The 16488-nt window shown below is 40.5% G+C and overlaps 2 protein-coding genes across 3 annotated transcripts in view; both read right to left on the bottom strand.

The window, feature by feature from the left end:
- DDX46 (DEAD-box helicase 46) overlaps nt 1–2559 on the bottom strand; it is a 70767-nt gene extending 68208 nt beyond the window's left edge. The window contains exon 1 of one of the 2 annotated variants that reach the window (XM_049649201.1): nt 2349–2559. In XM_049649201.1, the coding sequence (XP_049505158.1) occupies nt 2349–2365 (17 nt within the window). In that variant the 5' untranslated portion in view covers nt 2366–2559. The remainder of the gene's footprint in view (nt 1–2348) is intronic. The other variant, XM_049649202.1, reaches the window with a different exon arrangement.
- A 3886-nt stretch (nt 2560–6445) lies between these two features.
- Nucleotides 6446–16264, bottom strand: CAMLG (calcium modulating ligand). The gene is made up of 4 exons (XM_049649212.1): nt 15995–16264; nt 13847–14304; nt 12133–12198; nt 6446–7060 (listed from the first exon to the last, which is right to left on the bottom strand). Exons 1-4 carry the CDS (start codon nt 16176–16178, stop codon nt 6869–6871), a joined length of 900 nt encoding a protein of 299 aa, XP_049505169.1. The 5' UTR covers nt 16179–16264; the 3' UTR covers nt 6446–6868.
- Nucleotides 16265–16488: the final 224 nt, after the last annotated feature.

Genomic DNA, 16488 nt, shown 5'->3' with positions numbered 1-16488 from the left:
TCGTTATCCCTTAAGCACGTGAAATTAAATGTACAGAAACCCAAGCTTATTTTTTAATGTTTATTCATTTTTGAGAGAGACAGACAGATAGACAGCATGAGCAGGGGATGCTCAGAGAGAGAGGGAGACACAAAATCGTAAGTAGGCTCCAGGCTCTGAGCTGTCAGCACAGAGCCCGATGCAGGGCTCAAACCCACAGACCATGAGATCATCATGACCTGAGCTGAAGTTGGGACGCTTAACTGACTGAGCCACCCAGGTGCCCCTAGAAACTCAAACTTACTGCCTTTCCCTCCCCAAACCATTTGTCATCCCAACCTTCAGTCAGTAGGCTCAAAGTATCAATTATCTTCAATATCTCATTCTACACAACCAATAAAACACCAAATATCACCAATTTCACCCCTGTGATTCTTTTCAATTTTATCACCTCCTCAGAGTTCTGTCATGACTCCATATCAAAGTTATGTAGTTAGGGCATTTTAGAAGACCTTCAGAAATCTTGCTTCTACCCTCCTTTCCCTTAAATCTGTTTTACTCATTGCTGCTAAGGTAATCTTCATAAAGCAGAATTCTGACCACATTATAAACATACACACTCATTTCTTACTTAAAATCTTCAAAGGCTCTCAATTAAAATCTTAACTTCGAAACTAAATCTACAATCCACCCACATTCTGGACCCAACTCCATTTCAGAACCTACCTCCTACCACTTTTCTTCAACCTTTCATGACACCTACATATGCAGGCTAACTGAGCTCTTCACTTATTTCTCTAACACCTTGATTTTCCCATCTCTGAACCTTTCATCAGTCCCTAAACTAACCTAGAAAACAAGCCAGGGAAGAAGGCTAAAGGGCTGGAAGAGACTTAATTGTGAAGGGCCCTGAAGGCGGGCTGAAGAGTGTGACTTCATCTTGAAAGAACCAAAACAGACAAAAAGAGAGGAATGACATAATCTTTATTTAAGAAGTGTCACTCTGGCTGCAGTGTGAGGAATCTATTAGAAGGGCAAGATCACAGGAAAATAATCAATTTGAGGCAAGTGTAGCAGTCTGAGCACTAAATAATTAGGCCTGAATTAAGTCATAGAGAGCAGGAATGGAGAGAGGATATAGAATCGTATTGGGTTGAGACAGTTAAGAGAGAAAAATGAATCAAATAAGTACACTTGCAGGTTTCTGCTCTGGGTAGCCAAATGAACAGCCAATGCCTTCAAGAAGATTTAAAAGACGCCCCAGGAATTTTGTGCAGATATAGAAATATTCTTTATCTTTATCTGGGTGATGTTTCCACAGTTTATGGATTGCTAAATTTCAGCAAGCTCTACCCTTAAGCTTTGTCTATTTCCCTGAATGTTAATTATATGTCAATAAACTATTAAGGGTCAACTGGGTGGCTCAGTCAGTTAAGCCTCCAACTTCAGTTCAGGTCATCATCTCACAGTTCATGAGTTCCAGCCACGCAGTTGAGCTCTGTGCTGACAGTTCAGAGCCTGGAGCCTGCTTTGAGTTCTGTGTCTCCCTCCCTCTAGGCCCCTCCCCCACTTGCACTCTGTCTCTCTCTCTCTCAAAAAATGAATAAACATTAAACAATTTTAACAAAAAATAAATTATTTATTATTTATATCCCAGATAAAAAGGATCTTTTAGTAACTGCTAAATACAAAGCAAATAAATACTCATCGCTGAGATAAAAACCTCAAGGTCCCAAACCAGGTAACAATCTAAAGTTTTGAAGAGATATCCTAATTCTAGTAAGACCTCCCAATGCACAGCTTTAAAAGGACAGAAAAACACGTAACAAAGAAATATGAAATCTATCTGCAAAACAAATCTCCATGCAACAATTACTGTAGCCCACTAAAAGCCTAGTCATGTACAATGTTGTAGGTGATGTAAAAATATTGGTCTCCACGCTCCTTTCAACTGACTTGGGAAAATACCACACAAAGAACTAAAATAGGCAGCAACAGGCGCCAAGGAAACGTGGCAAATGCGAATTGCAAGAAATTCAACTGGGATCACTACTGCCAGAGCGATCACGGTGGGCTCCATGGAAATGGCGGGATGTGGTACCCAATCACTGACGCCCTGGAGGGGTGGTCCCACTCCAGGGGCTGGAACCGGCGAAGGCAGTGCTGGGAACCCCGTGGCCGTCACCGCCTCAAATACAGCCACTCCCTCGGCCGGGGTCCCCCAGCCCCTCTAGTGGCCGAGGTCAGCGCTGGCCGCACGTGGGGCCGCCCGGGGTCAGGCCTGGCCCCGCTGGCACCTCAACTCCCGCCTCTTTCCCCCACTTCAAGGAAACCGCCCGCCCGCTCGCCCTCTCAGCGCGCCGCCTCACCGTGACTCCCGGCCCATGCTGCCGGCCGCGGGAAAAGCGGCGCCCTTCGGGACAATGCGCAGGGTAACCGGACAAAAGAAGAGGCCGCACCGCCCTCAGCTAGCCGAGCGAGGTGCAGCACTAAGAGAGAGCAGCAGCTCCAGCGGTGGCAGCCATCCGAGAGCAGCCAACGAAAACAGGACGTGCTGGCGCCGGTGGCAGAGAGAAGGGGAAAAGCGGGCCGGAAGCTGCTATCTCTCCACAGCGACTCCTTTCGGCTGGAGGCCGCACAACGCTGGCCGCGCCGCAAGACGCGTCCTTTGCCGGGTTTTCCCTGCAAGCCTCGGAAAGTTCGTGAGGTGAAGGAAGGCTCCTTGGCTTTGCAGGCCCTGGGAGGGTCTTTCCTGCAAGGGCCACCGAGACGCCATAGTCATCCCCGAGTTGTCTCAGGACTTGTACTGCAGTCCCCCTTAATCTGCGCTAAATGATGGTACAAACATCTCCATTCACAGATTCATTTATACATTCATTTGTATGTATTGTTATGCGTGCTGTATGTCCTAGATCCGAGGAGCTTACAATATAGTGGATACAGACATAACTAAAACCACAAGTAGATGTAAGAAAGAGATTACAGCAAAGGAGAGGGGTTCAAAAAGAGATCCCTGAAGATGTGACCTTTGAAGTAAGATGTGAAGACTGAGGAGTTAAGTTGGTGGAGAAGAGGATGAGAGCTAAAAATCTATTTGTAAGATTATAGTGGTTCTCAATATCGCCTGAGCTTGGAAGTTTTAAAAAAATACATGAATGGGGCACCTGGGTGGCTCACTGGGTGGAGCATGTGGCTCTTGATCTCCAGGTTGTGACTTGGAGCCCATATTGGGCATAGAGATTACTTAAAAATAAAATCTTAATAAAAAAAAAAAAATACATGGATGCATGAATACCATACCTGAATTCTGATTTAATTGGTCTGGAGTGCTTCTTGTGCATTTTTGAGCTTCTTTAGTGATTCTGAAGCACGCTCAAGGTTGAGAATGACTCACCTAGCATAAGCACTGTTTTAGCAGAAAGCTGTAATGCTAAAGTTGGAGAGAGGCTCTCATAGTTTACATGCCTCTTTACTTTTCTACTTTCTTATACCTAAGGATGACAGAAAAATTCTAGATTGTGACTGTGGCTGTTGACGCATGGATGTATACATTTGTCAAAACTCATTGAACTGCAAACCTTACTTTTTATTTTATTTTAAAGTTTATTTATTTTGAGAGAGACAGAGACAGTGCGAGTGCAGGAGGAGCAGAGGGAGACAGAGAATCCCAAGCAGTCTCCACACTGCCAGTGCAGAGCCCAACGGGGGACTCAGTCCCACGAACCTGAGATCATGACTTGAGCCAAAATCAAGAGTCAGGTGCTTAACCGACTAAGCCACCCAGCCACCCTTATTTTATTTTAAAGAGAGAGCACACACGGGGAAGGGCAGAGAGAGGAAGACAGAGGATCTGAAGCAGGCTCCACATTGACAGCAGAGAGCTTGATGTGGGGCTCCAAGTCATGAACTGTGAGATCAGAAGCAGACACGACCGACTGAGCCACCCAAGCACCCCGGAACTGTAAACTTTAAACTCGCATATTTAGGTGCACCTGGGTGGCTCAGTCCATTAAGCATCCGACTCTTGGTTTCAGCAGGTATTCCAGCCACTCTACATTGCTTGTATGTGGGTAACAAGTGTGGGTTTCAGTCTAGGAAAAACAGAAAACCACTAGTGACTTAAACATGGAAACCCTGAGAAGGGGTCAGATCCTGGATGTATTTGAGGCAGCTCTCCAAACACTAACTGATAAAGTGGATGTGAACTGTGAGGGAAAGGAAGGCATAAAGAGGACTATCAGGAGGTGCCTAGGTGGCTCAGTCGGTTAAGTGTCCAACTCTTGATACCAGCTCAGGTCATGATCTCACACTTGGATGGAGTCCCATGATGGGCTCTGCACGAACATGGAACCTGCTTGGGATTCTCTCCTCCCCTCCTCTCTCAAAATAAAAATTAAAAAAAAAGAGGACTCTCGGGTTTTGAACAGAATTACTGTGGGTCGTGGTGAACTTATAGAAACAAGAAAGGCATGGAAGCAGATTTGGCAGGGGAAGGAGAGGAAATCAGTGGATCTGCTACAGTAACATGTTGTTGGAGATGCCTACTAGACATCCAGGAGGTAATGGCCACATTAGGGGATACATGACTGTAGAGTTCAAGGGAGAAATAGAGGTTGTCTGAGAGATAGGGGTCATAAGCATTTAATAATGTATTTGAAGCCATGAAACTGGATGAGGCCATGCAGAAGTTAATGTTACAGCTGGAACAGATTTTTTAAATCATATACTTGAATTTCTTGATTTTAAGTGAGAAAACAGAGACTCAGGAAACAAACTTAATCCTAGGTCACTAATCTTTTTGGAATCTAAACTGGAACCAGAACCCATGCATCTGATACCCAGCCCAGAGCTCTTTTCAAGATAATGCATTTCTAAATCCCCTTTAAGAGAATATAATCATGTGACAATTCTGATGGCCTTTTTAAGTTCACAATATGTTTACGTTAAGTTCAAAGCAATTCTATGTCCCAGAAAAAATTCTTTTAACTATTAGGACAGGTAAAATAAGTAATTATAGTCCAGTATGTCTCCAATACATCACTTTTAACAAAATGCCCTGGCTTCCCAAACAGATTTTGATTCTAAGTTCATTTTTTTAAGTATCGTAATAGTTTTAAGTAATCTCTACACCCAACATGGGGCTTGAACTCACAACCCCAAGACCATGAGTCACATGTTCCTCTGACTGAGCCAGCAGGCACACCTAATTAACCAGCTCTAAGTGTCTCATAACCCTCTTATTTTTAGGACCAATGGTGGTGACACACATCCATTTATACAACTAATCTGGTCGAAGATGTCACTTTTCCATCTAGTTTTTACTCATATACATTTCGAGTCCTTGAAATTTCTGAAGTAAAAAATTCTGTATGATTCCCAACACTAAGAAACTACCATTTCTGTTTGACACTACTCAACAAACTTAAGCAAATAGTAAGGGAGATGCCAACTGGCTGAATAAAAAAAAAATGGCACTAACAGACACAGACATCTTATAGCCAACTCTTCCCTCTGAAATAAATTTGATAATGATCTATAATTATTAAAGCTTGGCATGTGTCAACCGACTGAATGGGGCTTTTTTTTTTTTTTAAAGACACAAAAGAAGTTAACACATACGATTGAAGGCCACTAGTGTCTTCCTAGGGATTGGGAGGAAGATGACAAATCTGAGGATGCTTTTTAATCTTCTTGATTCTAGATTCATTATGGAATCAGGAAGAACATGTGCTCATCATCTTATCCTAAGTCAGGGGATACACTTAAATTACTATATTCTCTATTATTCTAGTTCAAAGTAAAATGACAAAAAATGAAGACTTTGGGAGTAATGAAAAAAAAAAAAAAAGGTGTATTTTTTAGCGGTGCCTGAATGAGTCAGAGGGGCATGCAACTCTTGATCTTGAAGTCATGAGCTCAAGCCCCACACTGGATATAGTGATTACTTAAATAAATAAAACTTTAAAAAAAAAAAAGATATATATGCTCTTAATTAATATATATCCTTTCACAAGGATTAATCAAATAGACCATACAAAAATCTTTAAGGAAATGTGATAACAAGCAAAATTAACACCTAATGTTTTATAACCTTCCAAATATGACAGTTACCAAGTTAGTTAAAAGGGTATCTATGATAGTGGGTTGCATACCGCAATTTTCAAATTTCATTTTTATATATACTAATCATGCTGTTCTAGTTTGCTTTAAAACCTTAGTTGTAGAAAATGAAAACTCAAAAGTGAAAATTTCCAATTCTGAGTTTGGTAATAAAAAAATTTTCATAAATAAAAATTAAAATAAATATCCTCATAAATACCTTCTAAGTTCACATGTATGAATGTTAATCACTTCATCTATTACTCCATATTTAGGCTGAAGTAAAAATTAAGATACTCAACAAGATAAAATTGGCTACCTTATTCAGCTCTTATAAGTTAAAACGTGCAGACTTAACATTAGACAATTCAGTTTCTTTCATTTTATTAAGACAGCTCCATTTCTCAGGACAGAACAACACAAATACAAGTCGCAGCCTTTGGGGCTGGCTGAGACCGTGTGCATCTGCTCTCCTAAAAGCAGTAGCTCGGCTCCCAAAAGAGGAATTACAAATCTTAGAAGTTAGGGAAAGGTACAGACTAGGGATTCTAATCAAACAAGAAAAGTCAATTAGTGACCATGGTAGTATATTCTTCACATCAGTATTAATACAAACTTAACACTTTTAAATCAGGGAACCTGCCATTCCATTCCTAATCAAATGATTTTACAACCCTATAAAGTAAAAGAATGACATAAAGGTGTAAACTGATTTGCCTCTTTTAGAGACACTGCAATATAGATGAGAAGTTGCTTTTTTATAAGCTTCTCCTTCTGTGTTCTCCAAGCTTCATGGTACTTCAGAGCCCCAGTAATTGAGGAGTTCATGACAAAAGATAAAAGTGAAAAAGTAGACACAGAGATCTGTGAAAACTTCTCCCATTTTACTATAGGTATCCATTGATCGATTTATCACTTCAGCAGGAATTCCAGATAACAGAAGTGCAGCTGTTAGTACTGTTGTCTTTATCTTCTTTTCACCCTGTACACAGAAAGATTTAAATAAATCTTACAGCTTTCAGAAGACTACTTAAGCTCTATACATACATGATCAGTGCTGCTATTTTTGCCGAAATGATTCAAAACTATTACTGAAGTTTCAATACATCAATCAGTAATATATCAACCAACATTTACTAAGCATATAATGTGTAAAGCAGCAAATCGCTAGGCAATAATGGGAAAGACACCATTCATGCTATCAAAAGTGGAAAAAAAAAGCCTTAGAGGCAAGGCAAAAATAACAATTTAAGATATATACAACCGCACAAGACAAAAACAGGAAAAACATTACTACACAGGACATAAATAACTGCTAAATGAATGGCATGGATAATATATAGCATAGTGGCTCAAAGAAGATAGAAATTAGTCCACGGTTATATGCATAAAGAAAGCACAGTGAAGATCTTATTTCAAAAGGAAGTAGAATTGGAAATTGAAAACAGGCCTTCAAGAATGAGCAAGATTTAGCTGGATAAAAATGAGAGGAGAAATCTCATTGTAAGGTAAGTCTCACAACAACAAAAGCCTGAAGAGTGACAGCCATACTAAAGGACAGAGTTATTCGTGACAGAATCATCACAACATTCTGTAGAGCCCTATCTGCCATGCAAAGGAATTCACACTTGTTACACATGCAGTAGGATATCATGGAACATGTATCCCCTGATAAAATTTTCTCATCTAATTTTTAGACAGATTCAAGGCTGAATTTTTTTTTTTAAAGAGTACTATTATCTTTTTTTTTTAATCTTAATTTTTGAGAGAGAGAGAGAGGTCAGGGGAGGAGCAGGGAGAGAAGGAGACATAGAATTCGAAGCAGACTCCAGGCTCTGCGCTGTCAGCACAAAGCCCGATGCAGGGCTCCAACTCACAAACCATGATATTATGACATGAGCCGAAGTCGGATGCTTAACCAACTGAGCCACCCAGACGACCCAAGGCTGAATTTTTATTTATCACTTTGGTTATCAACAAACCCAGTTACATGATTAAAAAACTTTTTAAATATAAAAAGCAAAGGTTACCCAAGAGAAAATAGAGCCTATGTCTACAAAAGGATTCATAGAAATTGTCAGCTGCTTTAGACATAATAACCAAAAATTGGAAACAAGCAAGATGACCATCAAGAGGAGATGAGATCAACAAATGCATACAGTCATACAATGGAATATTACTAAGAAAAAAAGGGGGGTGTGGATGGCCTGATACACTCAAAAACATGGATGAAACTCAAAATTATGCAGGATAAAAGAAGCCTTGCACAAAAAAGTATGTACAAGAATGATTCCACATATATGAAATACTAAAACAGGAGCAGCGGGCTGGCTCTTGATCTCGGGGTTTTGAGTTTGAGCCCCACGCTGGGTATAGAGATTACTTAAAAATAAAATACTTAGGGGCACCTGGGTGGCTCAGTCGGTTAAGCATCCGACTCTCGATCTCAGTGCAGGTCATGATCTCCTACTTCATAAGCTGGAGCCTCACATCAGGCTCTGCACTGATGAGGCAGAGCCTGCTTGGGATTCTGTGTCTCTCTTCTCTCTGCCCCTTCCCCACTTGTGCGCACTCTCTCTCTCAAAATAAATAAACAAAAAAAAAATTTTTTTAATAAATGAAATCTTAAAAAAAAAAGGAAAGAAAGAAGTACTAACATAGGCAAAAACTAATCTATGGTGGGAAAAAAACAATCAGACCCTCAGGGTGTAAGGGGCTGAAAGCTGACTGAAAAGGGACACAGTGAAAATTCCTAACAGTCATGTTCTAAACCTTTAAAGGATTTGGGACTCACAGGCTGACAAAACTCACTAAAGATTTGAGCATTTTACTGTGTGAAAATTTTACCTTAATGAAAACAAGGATAACCATAAACAACCACTGAATTGTAGTTAATGACACCTGACCAGAACGTGTAGGGGTAAAGCATACTGATGTCAACATCTACAACATACTTTGAAACTCATCAAGGAAAAAAAAAAAGATGGACTGAAAATGGATAAATTGCATAAATCATGATAATATAACAAAATGTTACTTGTAGAATTTAGGTAATAAGTAGAAATGGGCGCTCACTGTACAATTCTTTAAACATTTCTGTCTGTTTAAAAACTGTTCCAGGGGCGCCTGGATGGCTCAGTCGGTTGAGCATCTGACTTTGGCTCAGGTCATGATCTCACAGCTTGTTGAGTTCAAGCCCGGCGTTGGGCTCTGTGCTGACAGCTCAGAGCCCGGAACCTGCTTCAGATTCTGTGTCTCCCTCTCTCTCTGACCCAAACCACTCACATTCTGTCTCTGTCTCTCTCAAAAATAAACATTAAAAAAAGAATTTTTTCTTAAGTGTTCCTAGAAGGGGCACCTGGCTGGCTCAGTCGGTAGAGCATGTTATTCTGGATCTCGGGATTATAAATTCAAGCCCCATGCTGGGTGTAGAGGTTTCTTAAAAATAAAATCTCTAAAAAAAAAAGGTGCCTGGGTGGCTCAGTTGGTTAAGCTCTTGGTTTTAGCTCACATCATGATCTCATGGCTCGTGGTTTTGGCCCTGTGACAGGCTCTGCGCTGGCAGCATGGAGCTTGCTTGGGATTTTCTGTCTCCCTCTCTCTCTGCCCTTCCCCCACTCACTTCTGTTCACATGCACTCTCTCTTCTCAAAAATAAGTGATAAACATGTAAAAAAAAGAAGGAAGGAAGGAAGGAAGGAAGGAAGGAAGGAAGGAAGGAAGGAAAAAAAGAAAGAAAGAAAAAGAAAGAAAGAAGAGAGGGAAAGAAAATAAAATGAAACAAAGGGGTACCTGGCTGGCTCAGCTGCTAATGCATGTGACTCTAGATCTCAGGGTGGTAAGTTCAAGCCCCATGTAGGTGTGGAGATTACTTAAAAAAATTGTTTTTTATCTTAAAAAGAAAAGTTACAGGGGCACCTGGGTGGCTCAGTTGGTTAAGTGTCCAACTCTTGATTTCAGGATCTCATGGTTTATGAGATCGAGCCTGGAGTCGGGCTCTGCACTGACAGCTTGGAGCTGCTTGGGATTCTCTTTCTCTCTCTCTCTCAAAATAAATACACTTAAAAAAAAAAAAAGACACATCCATAAAAAAATGTTTTGTTGAGAGAAAAGTACAAAGTATACAGTAATCTCCCTTCCTTTTCTCTCCCCCATTTACCTAGTAACCCCCACACATTCCTATCACAAATAACTGCTGTTAATAGTTTCATGTAACATTTTTCCAGAGTTTATGGGATTCCTGGCTGGCTCAGATTGTGCGAATCTTGTTATCAGGGTTGTAAGTTTGAGCCCTATGTTGGGTATAGAGATTACTTAAAACTAAAATCTTAAAAAAAAAAAAAAAAATCACAAAACTTCCAGTTTTTTCACACATACACAAGCAAAATCAAATATATATTATTCTCCTTTTTACGAAAAAAGCAATATACTATAGATCCTATGCTGCATTTTGTTTTCTTCTCTTAGTATTTCTTGGCGAGCTTACTAATATCTATACATCAGAGCTTCATCATTCTGAATGGATATGCCATAATTTAGTGAGTCTTTTTTTTTTTTTTTAATATTTAAAACATTTTTGGGGTGCTTGGGTGGCTCAGTCAGTTGAGCGACCGACTTCAGCTCAGGCCATGATCTCACAGTTTGTGAGTTCAAGCCCCGCGTCGGGCTCTGTGCTGACAACTCAGAGCCTGGAGCCTGCTTGGGATTCTGTGCCTCCCTCTCTCTCTGCCCCTCCCCCACGCATGTTCTGTCTCTGTCTCAGAAATAAACATTAAAAAAAAATTTTTTTTTTAAAAGAACATTTTTATTTTAAGTAGACGCCACACCCAACATGAGGCTCAAACTCTCGGCCCAGAGATTAAGAGTCATATACTCTATTGACAGAGCCAGCCAGGCGTCCCAATAGGTCATTTATTAGTAGACATCTTCGTTGTTTCCAAACTTTGCTATTGTAAAACTATAATCAGTGTTTAAAGAATTAATTTCTAAACAGACACTTTAATTAATTACTTTTCTTGGGGGTGAGAGGTCAATAAATATACATCTATATAATCAAAAAAACTAAATAAATTTTAAAATAAAATAAAATTACATTTCTTTCTTCTCTCTCTTACTTTATATATATGGCCTATTTGACTCTTCATAAATATAAATGTTTCAAACCCCATTCAAAATACACATGAGAGGGTGCCTAGGTGACTCAGTTGGTTAAGCTACCAACTTCCGCTCAGGGCATGATCTCACATTTCGTTGAATTCCAGCCCCAAGTCAGGCTCTGTACTGACAGCTCAGAGCCTGGAGTCTGCTTTGGATTCTGTGTGTGTGTCTCTCTCTCCCCGCCTCCCCCACTCATGCTCTGTCTCTCTCTCTCTCTCAAAAAATAAACACAAATAATAATAAATAACTAAGCAAATGACCAAGTACCTGTTTTTCAGTAAAAAACTCATACAAAACTCAATCACATAAGTGAGGTTATTTTCTCCACCACTCAAGTCCCATAAAACTGTGTATACATTTGTAAGTAACCCAACTAGGTAAACACGGACACTCTACATGATTCTGTAATGCAGTTTTGGCCAAATATTTCTTGAAAATACCAGGCCCTTGACATTAAGATAAACAGCACTGCTGTTAAGCATCTAGAAAGGAGCACAGTAAGATAAATGGCCCCCTCTTAAAGTTAATTTCCTTTATTACAGACATGCATCACTACATTCACTAAGTAATTAAACTCAATACTTTCTCAGACAAGTACTATTCAAATTCTGTAGTTAAGTTTTTCCACCAGTCTATGGTAGATCGACATATTTGTAAAATATGATAAAAATGTTATGGCAATTTCAAATTGCTAACAAGTTTCTAATCACTCCCTCCTGAACTTAACTCATTATAAATAGAAATGAAAGTTTTAAGATCAGCATTGGTGGGACAATGACACTCTTAGTAACACTGATTCAGACCATGAGTATGACTAATTTTTTTTAAGCTCTTAGAATTATCTAATCATTAATCGGTCTAAACACATCACCCCAATTTAGAAAAAATTTTAATTTACCTTAGGAAAGTATTTGTATAGTCCCATGTATGCAAGTTGTAAAGTAAGAAACGGAGCAAATATGGACTGTGAAGACAGAAGATAAAGTTATGTATTTCCAACATTATCATTCAAATCACAACAAATCAAACTAAACTAACAGCAGCTGTAAAATTCCAAGCAAAAACATGGTAAAAAAAAAAAACCAACAACTTAATTTTAGTGGCTGAAAGTAGTCTTGTTTCTGCAGAAGGGTGAAAAAACTAAAGGGACTAGATTTCCTTATTATAAAACTTATAATTAAGTTTATAAATAAGTTTATAATTAAGCTTATAATTAAGTCCTTATTAAAAAACATGCTTCTCAAGTCACATTATTTTGATGTCCCCCAAAATGTCTTCTCTCACAAAAATTTACTCTTTAAATGATTTAGAGTATTCAATGGTGATAGATGTGTAACACATTATGCAGTAACATCTCTCTCACCGAGAAGTAACTAACTGACAATTTCGAAGCACACATAAAGGCCCAGTACTCAAAAGATAACATGCATTCCCAGACTCTGGGGCAAGAAGTTGACTTATTAACTCTATCTCTGGCATCCAAATGACAAGCTATTCTTGTTATAGATAAAATGGCATGGTTTTCTTGCTTCTCACACAATATAATCAGAAAGATCAAAACAATAATTAATTTACATTTATTCCTAAACGTAAAAATATTATGGAGTGAACGAGCAAACAAACATCACCAGATGGAAGTACTTAGAAATAGCAGCTGAAAATCTCATAGCAAAAAGCCCCAGAAAACCAAAAAAACCTCATACAAAAATGAGGCATAAAAATAGGACCTAACTTTCAAATCATAAAAACACAGAGCCCTCTCAATAAGAGAAAGCAGCTACACATCTCACTAAATGCTGAAAGCTAGGACAATTTAACATCAGAAAAAAGTCTGTACAACAGATTCTCACTTAAGAAAAAATGCATAAAACTGATTTTAAGAAAGGTTTTTGCCGAGAAACCTAAACTTTAATAATCTGAAAAATTTGCTTATGTACCTGGTAGATATTCTTTAAATGTCTAGTGAATGGAAATACTTCGAAGAGCAAGACACTAAACTATGAGCTATGTCTTTCTTCAATTCTCCCGGCACGTTCTGGTACAATAAAGAGGAACTGCCATTATGATGATACTACCACATTATAAAATGCTGAGGTGCTTTCTGAACGACAGGAAAATTATGTGGTTCAGGATTATATTAAATTAAAGCTCCTGTTCAGGACCACAGCAACTGCATTTTAAGGTTTCAAATTATTTGAAAAGTGGTGATTAATCTATAGTACATGTAGATACTTTACCCTTTGGCTTTGGAAAGCAACTGCCCAGCTGTCACTTAGCGATGTGACCTTGGGCAAATGACTTAACCCCTGAGGCTTCATTCCTTCATCTATAAAACACAGAGTCAAGTGATACCTAGTTCAGGAGGATGAGGTTAAATGAATTAATACATGTAAAGCGCTTAGAATGCTGCCTAGAATACAGAAAGAGTTAAGCAATTATTACTGGGCTCTGTATTTAACCAGGACATTTCATCTATATCTAGGTGAACAGCAGTTTATACTATATCCCCAAACAGCCACATGAATCTGGTAAACAGTAATATTGGCAATCAGTCCCACGGATTAATAGTCCTCATCACATAACCAATTTGCATTTTCCATTATATTTCTTACCAAGTACTTGCAAACAAAAGCTCTGACTCCAAAGGCAAGAAGAGCACATCCCACCAATCTAAATATTCGAAAAGAGTCAAATTCTTCTGCTGTATTTCCATCTTCTTGATTGGGTTTCTCACTAATCAGCTGTTTCCGTAGCTTCATTGCTTCTTCAAATCTGGAGAGGTACTGTTCGAGGCCATGGCGAGAACCCCTCTGGACAGTGTCTGCTGTCAGGTCCCCTCTGTTCCGCTGCCGGAGCTCAAGGTTTACATCATTATTGCACTCAGGTGGTTTAATGAAAGAGTCCAATCTGTCTCCCAGCTGAGTCCCCTTTACCTCGGCCACATCACTTTGCTGGTCAGTAGTTCCTGTACCAACCGAATCGCCCAGCACTACTCGCTTTGAAACTGAAGGGATGGTGAGAGAGTTCAGTTTGTCACTGTCCTGCTTTGATTTTGTTTGACCTTCTTCTTCTGAGAAGAGAAATTTAGAAGCCTTATGTAGTGTATACTGGCAAACACCTTTCACATTAAGATTAAAAAATATGCTGCTACTGGTAGAACTCTGCAGTCTCTGAATCTAAATACTGGTTCCGCATGAAAAAATAAACTAGTTCCTTCCTCTACACGCTCAAAATACATCACTCCAGAAGAGTTTTCCTGCAAAGGACATAATCCAAATTTGGGGAGTAGAAGATAAGACTAGCAGACAAATTGGGAAAGATGGTCACGGATGGAGCAAGCCAAAAAGACCAGGTTTTCATGGATAATGTATCCCAGAAGTATGACTGCACTGCCTGCTCTAGCCTATCTGGTTAAAAATATAAAATGATTAAAGCTCTTTAAAACCTGTATTTTAATATTACAATTCTGAATCCAGAGTCCTGTCAGCATAGGGTGTGGCATATCCTACAGCTACTGTTTACGTAATCCTCCCACTGTAGTGCTGGAGCCATTAGTAAGTACTTAAGCAGTTTTAGGATGCTTTTCGGGTTTAAATACAAAATAAAGCCTTTAGTGACAGAATGTTCAAAGCAAAAGAACAAAATACAGAATGTACCTAGAGAAGGATAACAAATACATGTCTTGGGAAAGAATAAATACCCTGCTTTTAATTATTAAAGGGAGAAATGTGTTTTCTAGCTGCTGTTCTAGATGAATTTGAAAAAGCGCTTCTTACCTTTCCTAGTAGTTCTGGCTGCAAACCTGTGAACTATCTAAAAGTTCAGAGCTGTCTATCTAAAGCCCCGCAGAAATCACAAAGATTTAAGTAGCTTTGGAACAGTGACTAAGCGTCAATTACTACAGGCACTGAATGGAAACTTAGAGAACACTAGTTCATATTAAGTGTTCCATAAATAATCACATGAAAAAAAATTTTTAGGAACTCATTGTACATGCATTGGGGGAGAAATGAGGAACTCTCTTTAGGGTTAAATGCAGTTCCTGACATCAATCTCAGCACACTAAGAGAGAAGACCTCTGGTGGGCACGTCCCACTTGTTAGGGTACAAAGAATGGTCGCTCCAAATTTATTCTCCTGTTGTAGAAAGCCTGCAGATGACAGTGTTGAGGGCACTGAACACAGACACTACGATATGACCGTAAGGGTCCTAGATCCACGTAGGAAGGACTAGGGGGGCAGTTCAGTAAGCACAAGCTCCCCTGTGCCGACAGAGTAACAGCGAAAAGCAAAAGAAGGAAGCTAGATACTAGGGAAGGCACTAGAAGGGAAAGCATCTGGAACGGAAAGAAAACCAAGTATTCTTCCTGAAGGGCACAAGAGAGCAATGTAACCGGGGCGGAAAATGTACGCCCTTCAAAAGAGGGGAGGGCGTGGGGAAAGAAGGGGAACAAGGGGCTGTCTAGCATTACTGGGCAGAGGGCACCATGCCATAGGGCTCAGGAGCCAAGGTTTCACAACCTGGGGCGGGAACAAGGAAAATCTGAGAGCGAAACCTACGGAAAACTGAAGACAGGTACTAGAAACGTCCAGAGATTAAGAAGTGAGAACTTGAGACATCACCTAAAAAGCAGGGACAGAGGGGAGGTCAGAGAGCAGAGCTTTGTCAAAAAGATCAGCGGGGCATTGGAGGGAAAGCAAGAACGATCCTCAAGACTCAAAAAGGTGGGCGGGAGCTGAAGGGAGATGGGAGGTTCTCACCTGCGCCACTCCCGGGCCTGTGAAAGCCCATGATCCGATTGATGCGCTGTTCCGAGTTCATAAGCAGCTTCCTCCGCCGCAGCTCGGCCCGACGCTGGGAAGCCGACAGGCCTGAGCCCGCTGGAGCCCCCGGCCGGTCCCCGCTATCTGTCGCTACGGTCACAGGCTCCATCTTCCCCTCCATAGGTAGGGAAGGATGAACGTGGTGCTGCAGGTAGCAGAGGCAGCGCAGATGACTTCAGGCCAGGCCGCAGGGCGCGAGCCGCCCCCCCCCCCCCCCGCCTTCCCCGCCGTAGGCCCGCCCCTCCAGAACGCCAAGCCGGAGAGGCTGGCTAAGCATGCGCGCCACCCGACCGGACAAAGAGCGAGGCTCGCGCCGCCATTTTGAATGAGGGCAGAGTGGGCTGCCCTAGTTCCTCCTGCCTGTGTTAACTATCAATGTTCCTCTCCTCCGTCGACAGGGTTCTCTGCCCTTCACGAGGACATGAAGAAAA

This window comes from Panthera uncia, assembly GCF_023721935.1.
Source record: "Panthera uncia isolate 11264 chromosome A1 unlocalized genomic scaffold, Puncia_PCG_1.0 HiC_scaffold_17, whole genome shotgun sequence".
Taxonomy (NCBI): Eukaryota; Metazoa; Chordata; class Mammalia; order Carnivora; family Felidae; genus Panthera; species Panthera uncia.
Note: the sequence above shows the minus strand (reverse complement) of the source record. Positions and strands in the feature narration are given on the sequence as shown.

Bases quoted from the DNA above. Each gene is read 5' to 3' on its own strand.
- CAMLG (XM_049649212.1), bottom strand. From the start codon at position 16,178: ATGGAGGGGAAGATGGAGCCTGTGACCGTAGCGACAGATAGCGGGGAC. The intron at 14,305-15,994 runs GTGAGAACCTCC...TTCTCTTCTCAG, and splicing joins CAGGCCCGGGAGTGGCGCAG to AAGAAGAAGGTCAAACAAAA. The intron at 7,061-12,132 runs GTAAATTAAAAT...TTCTGTGTACAG, and splicing joins TATACAAATACTTTCCTAAG to GGTGAAAAGAAGATAAAGAC.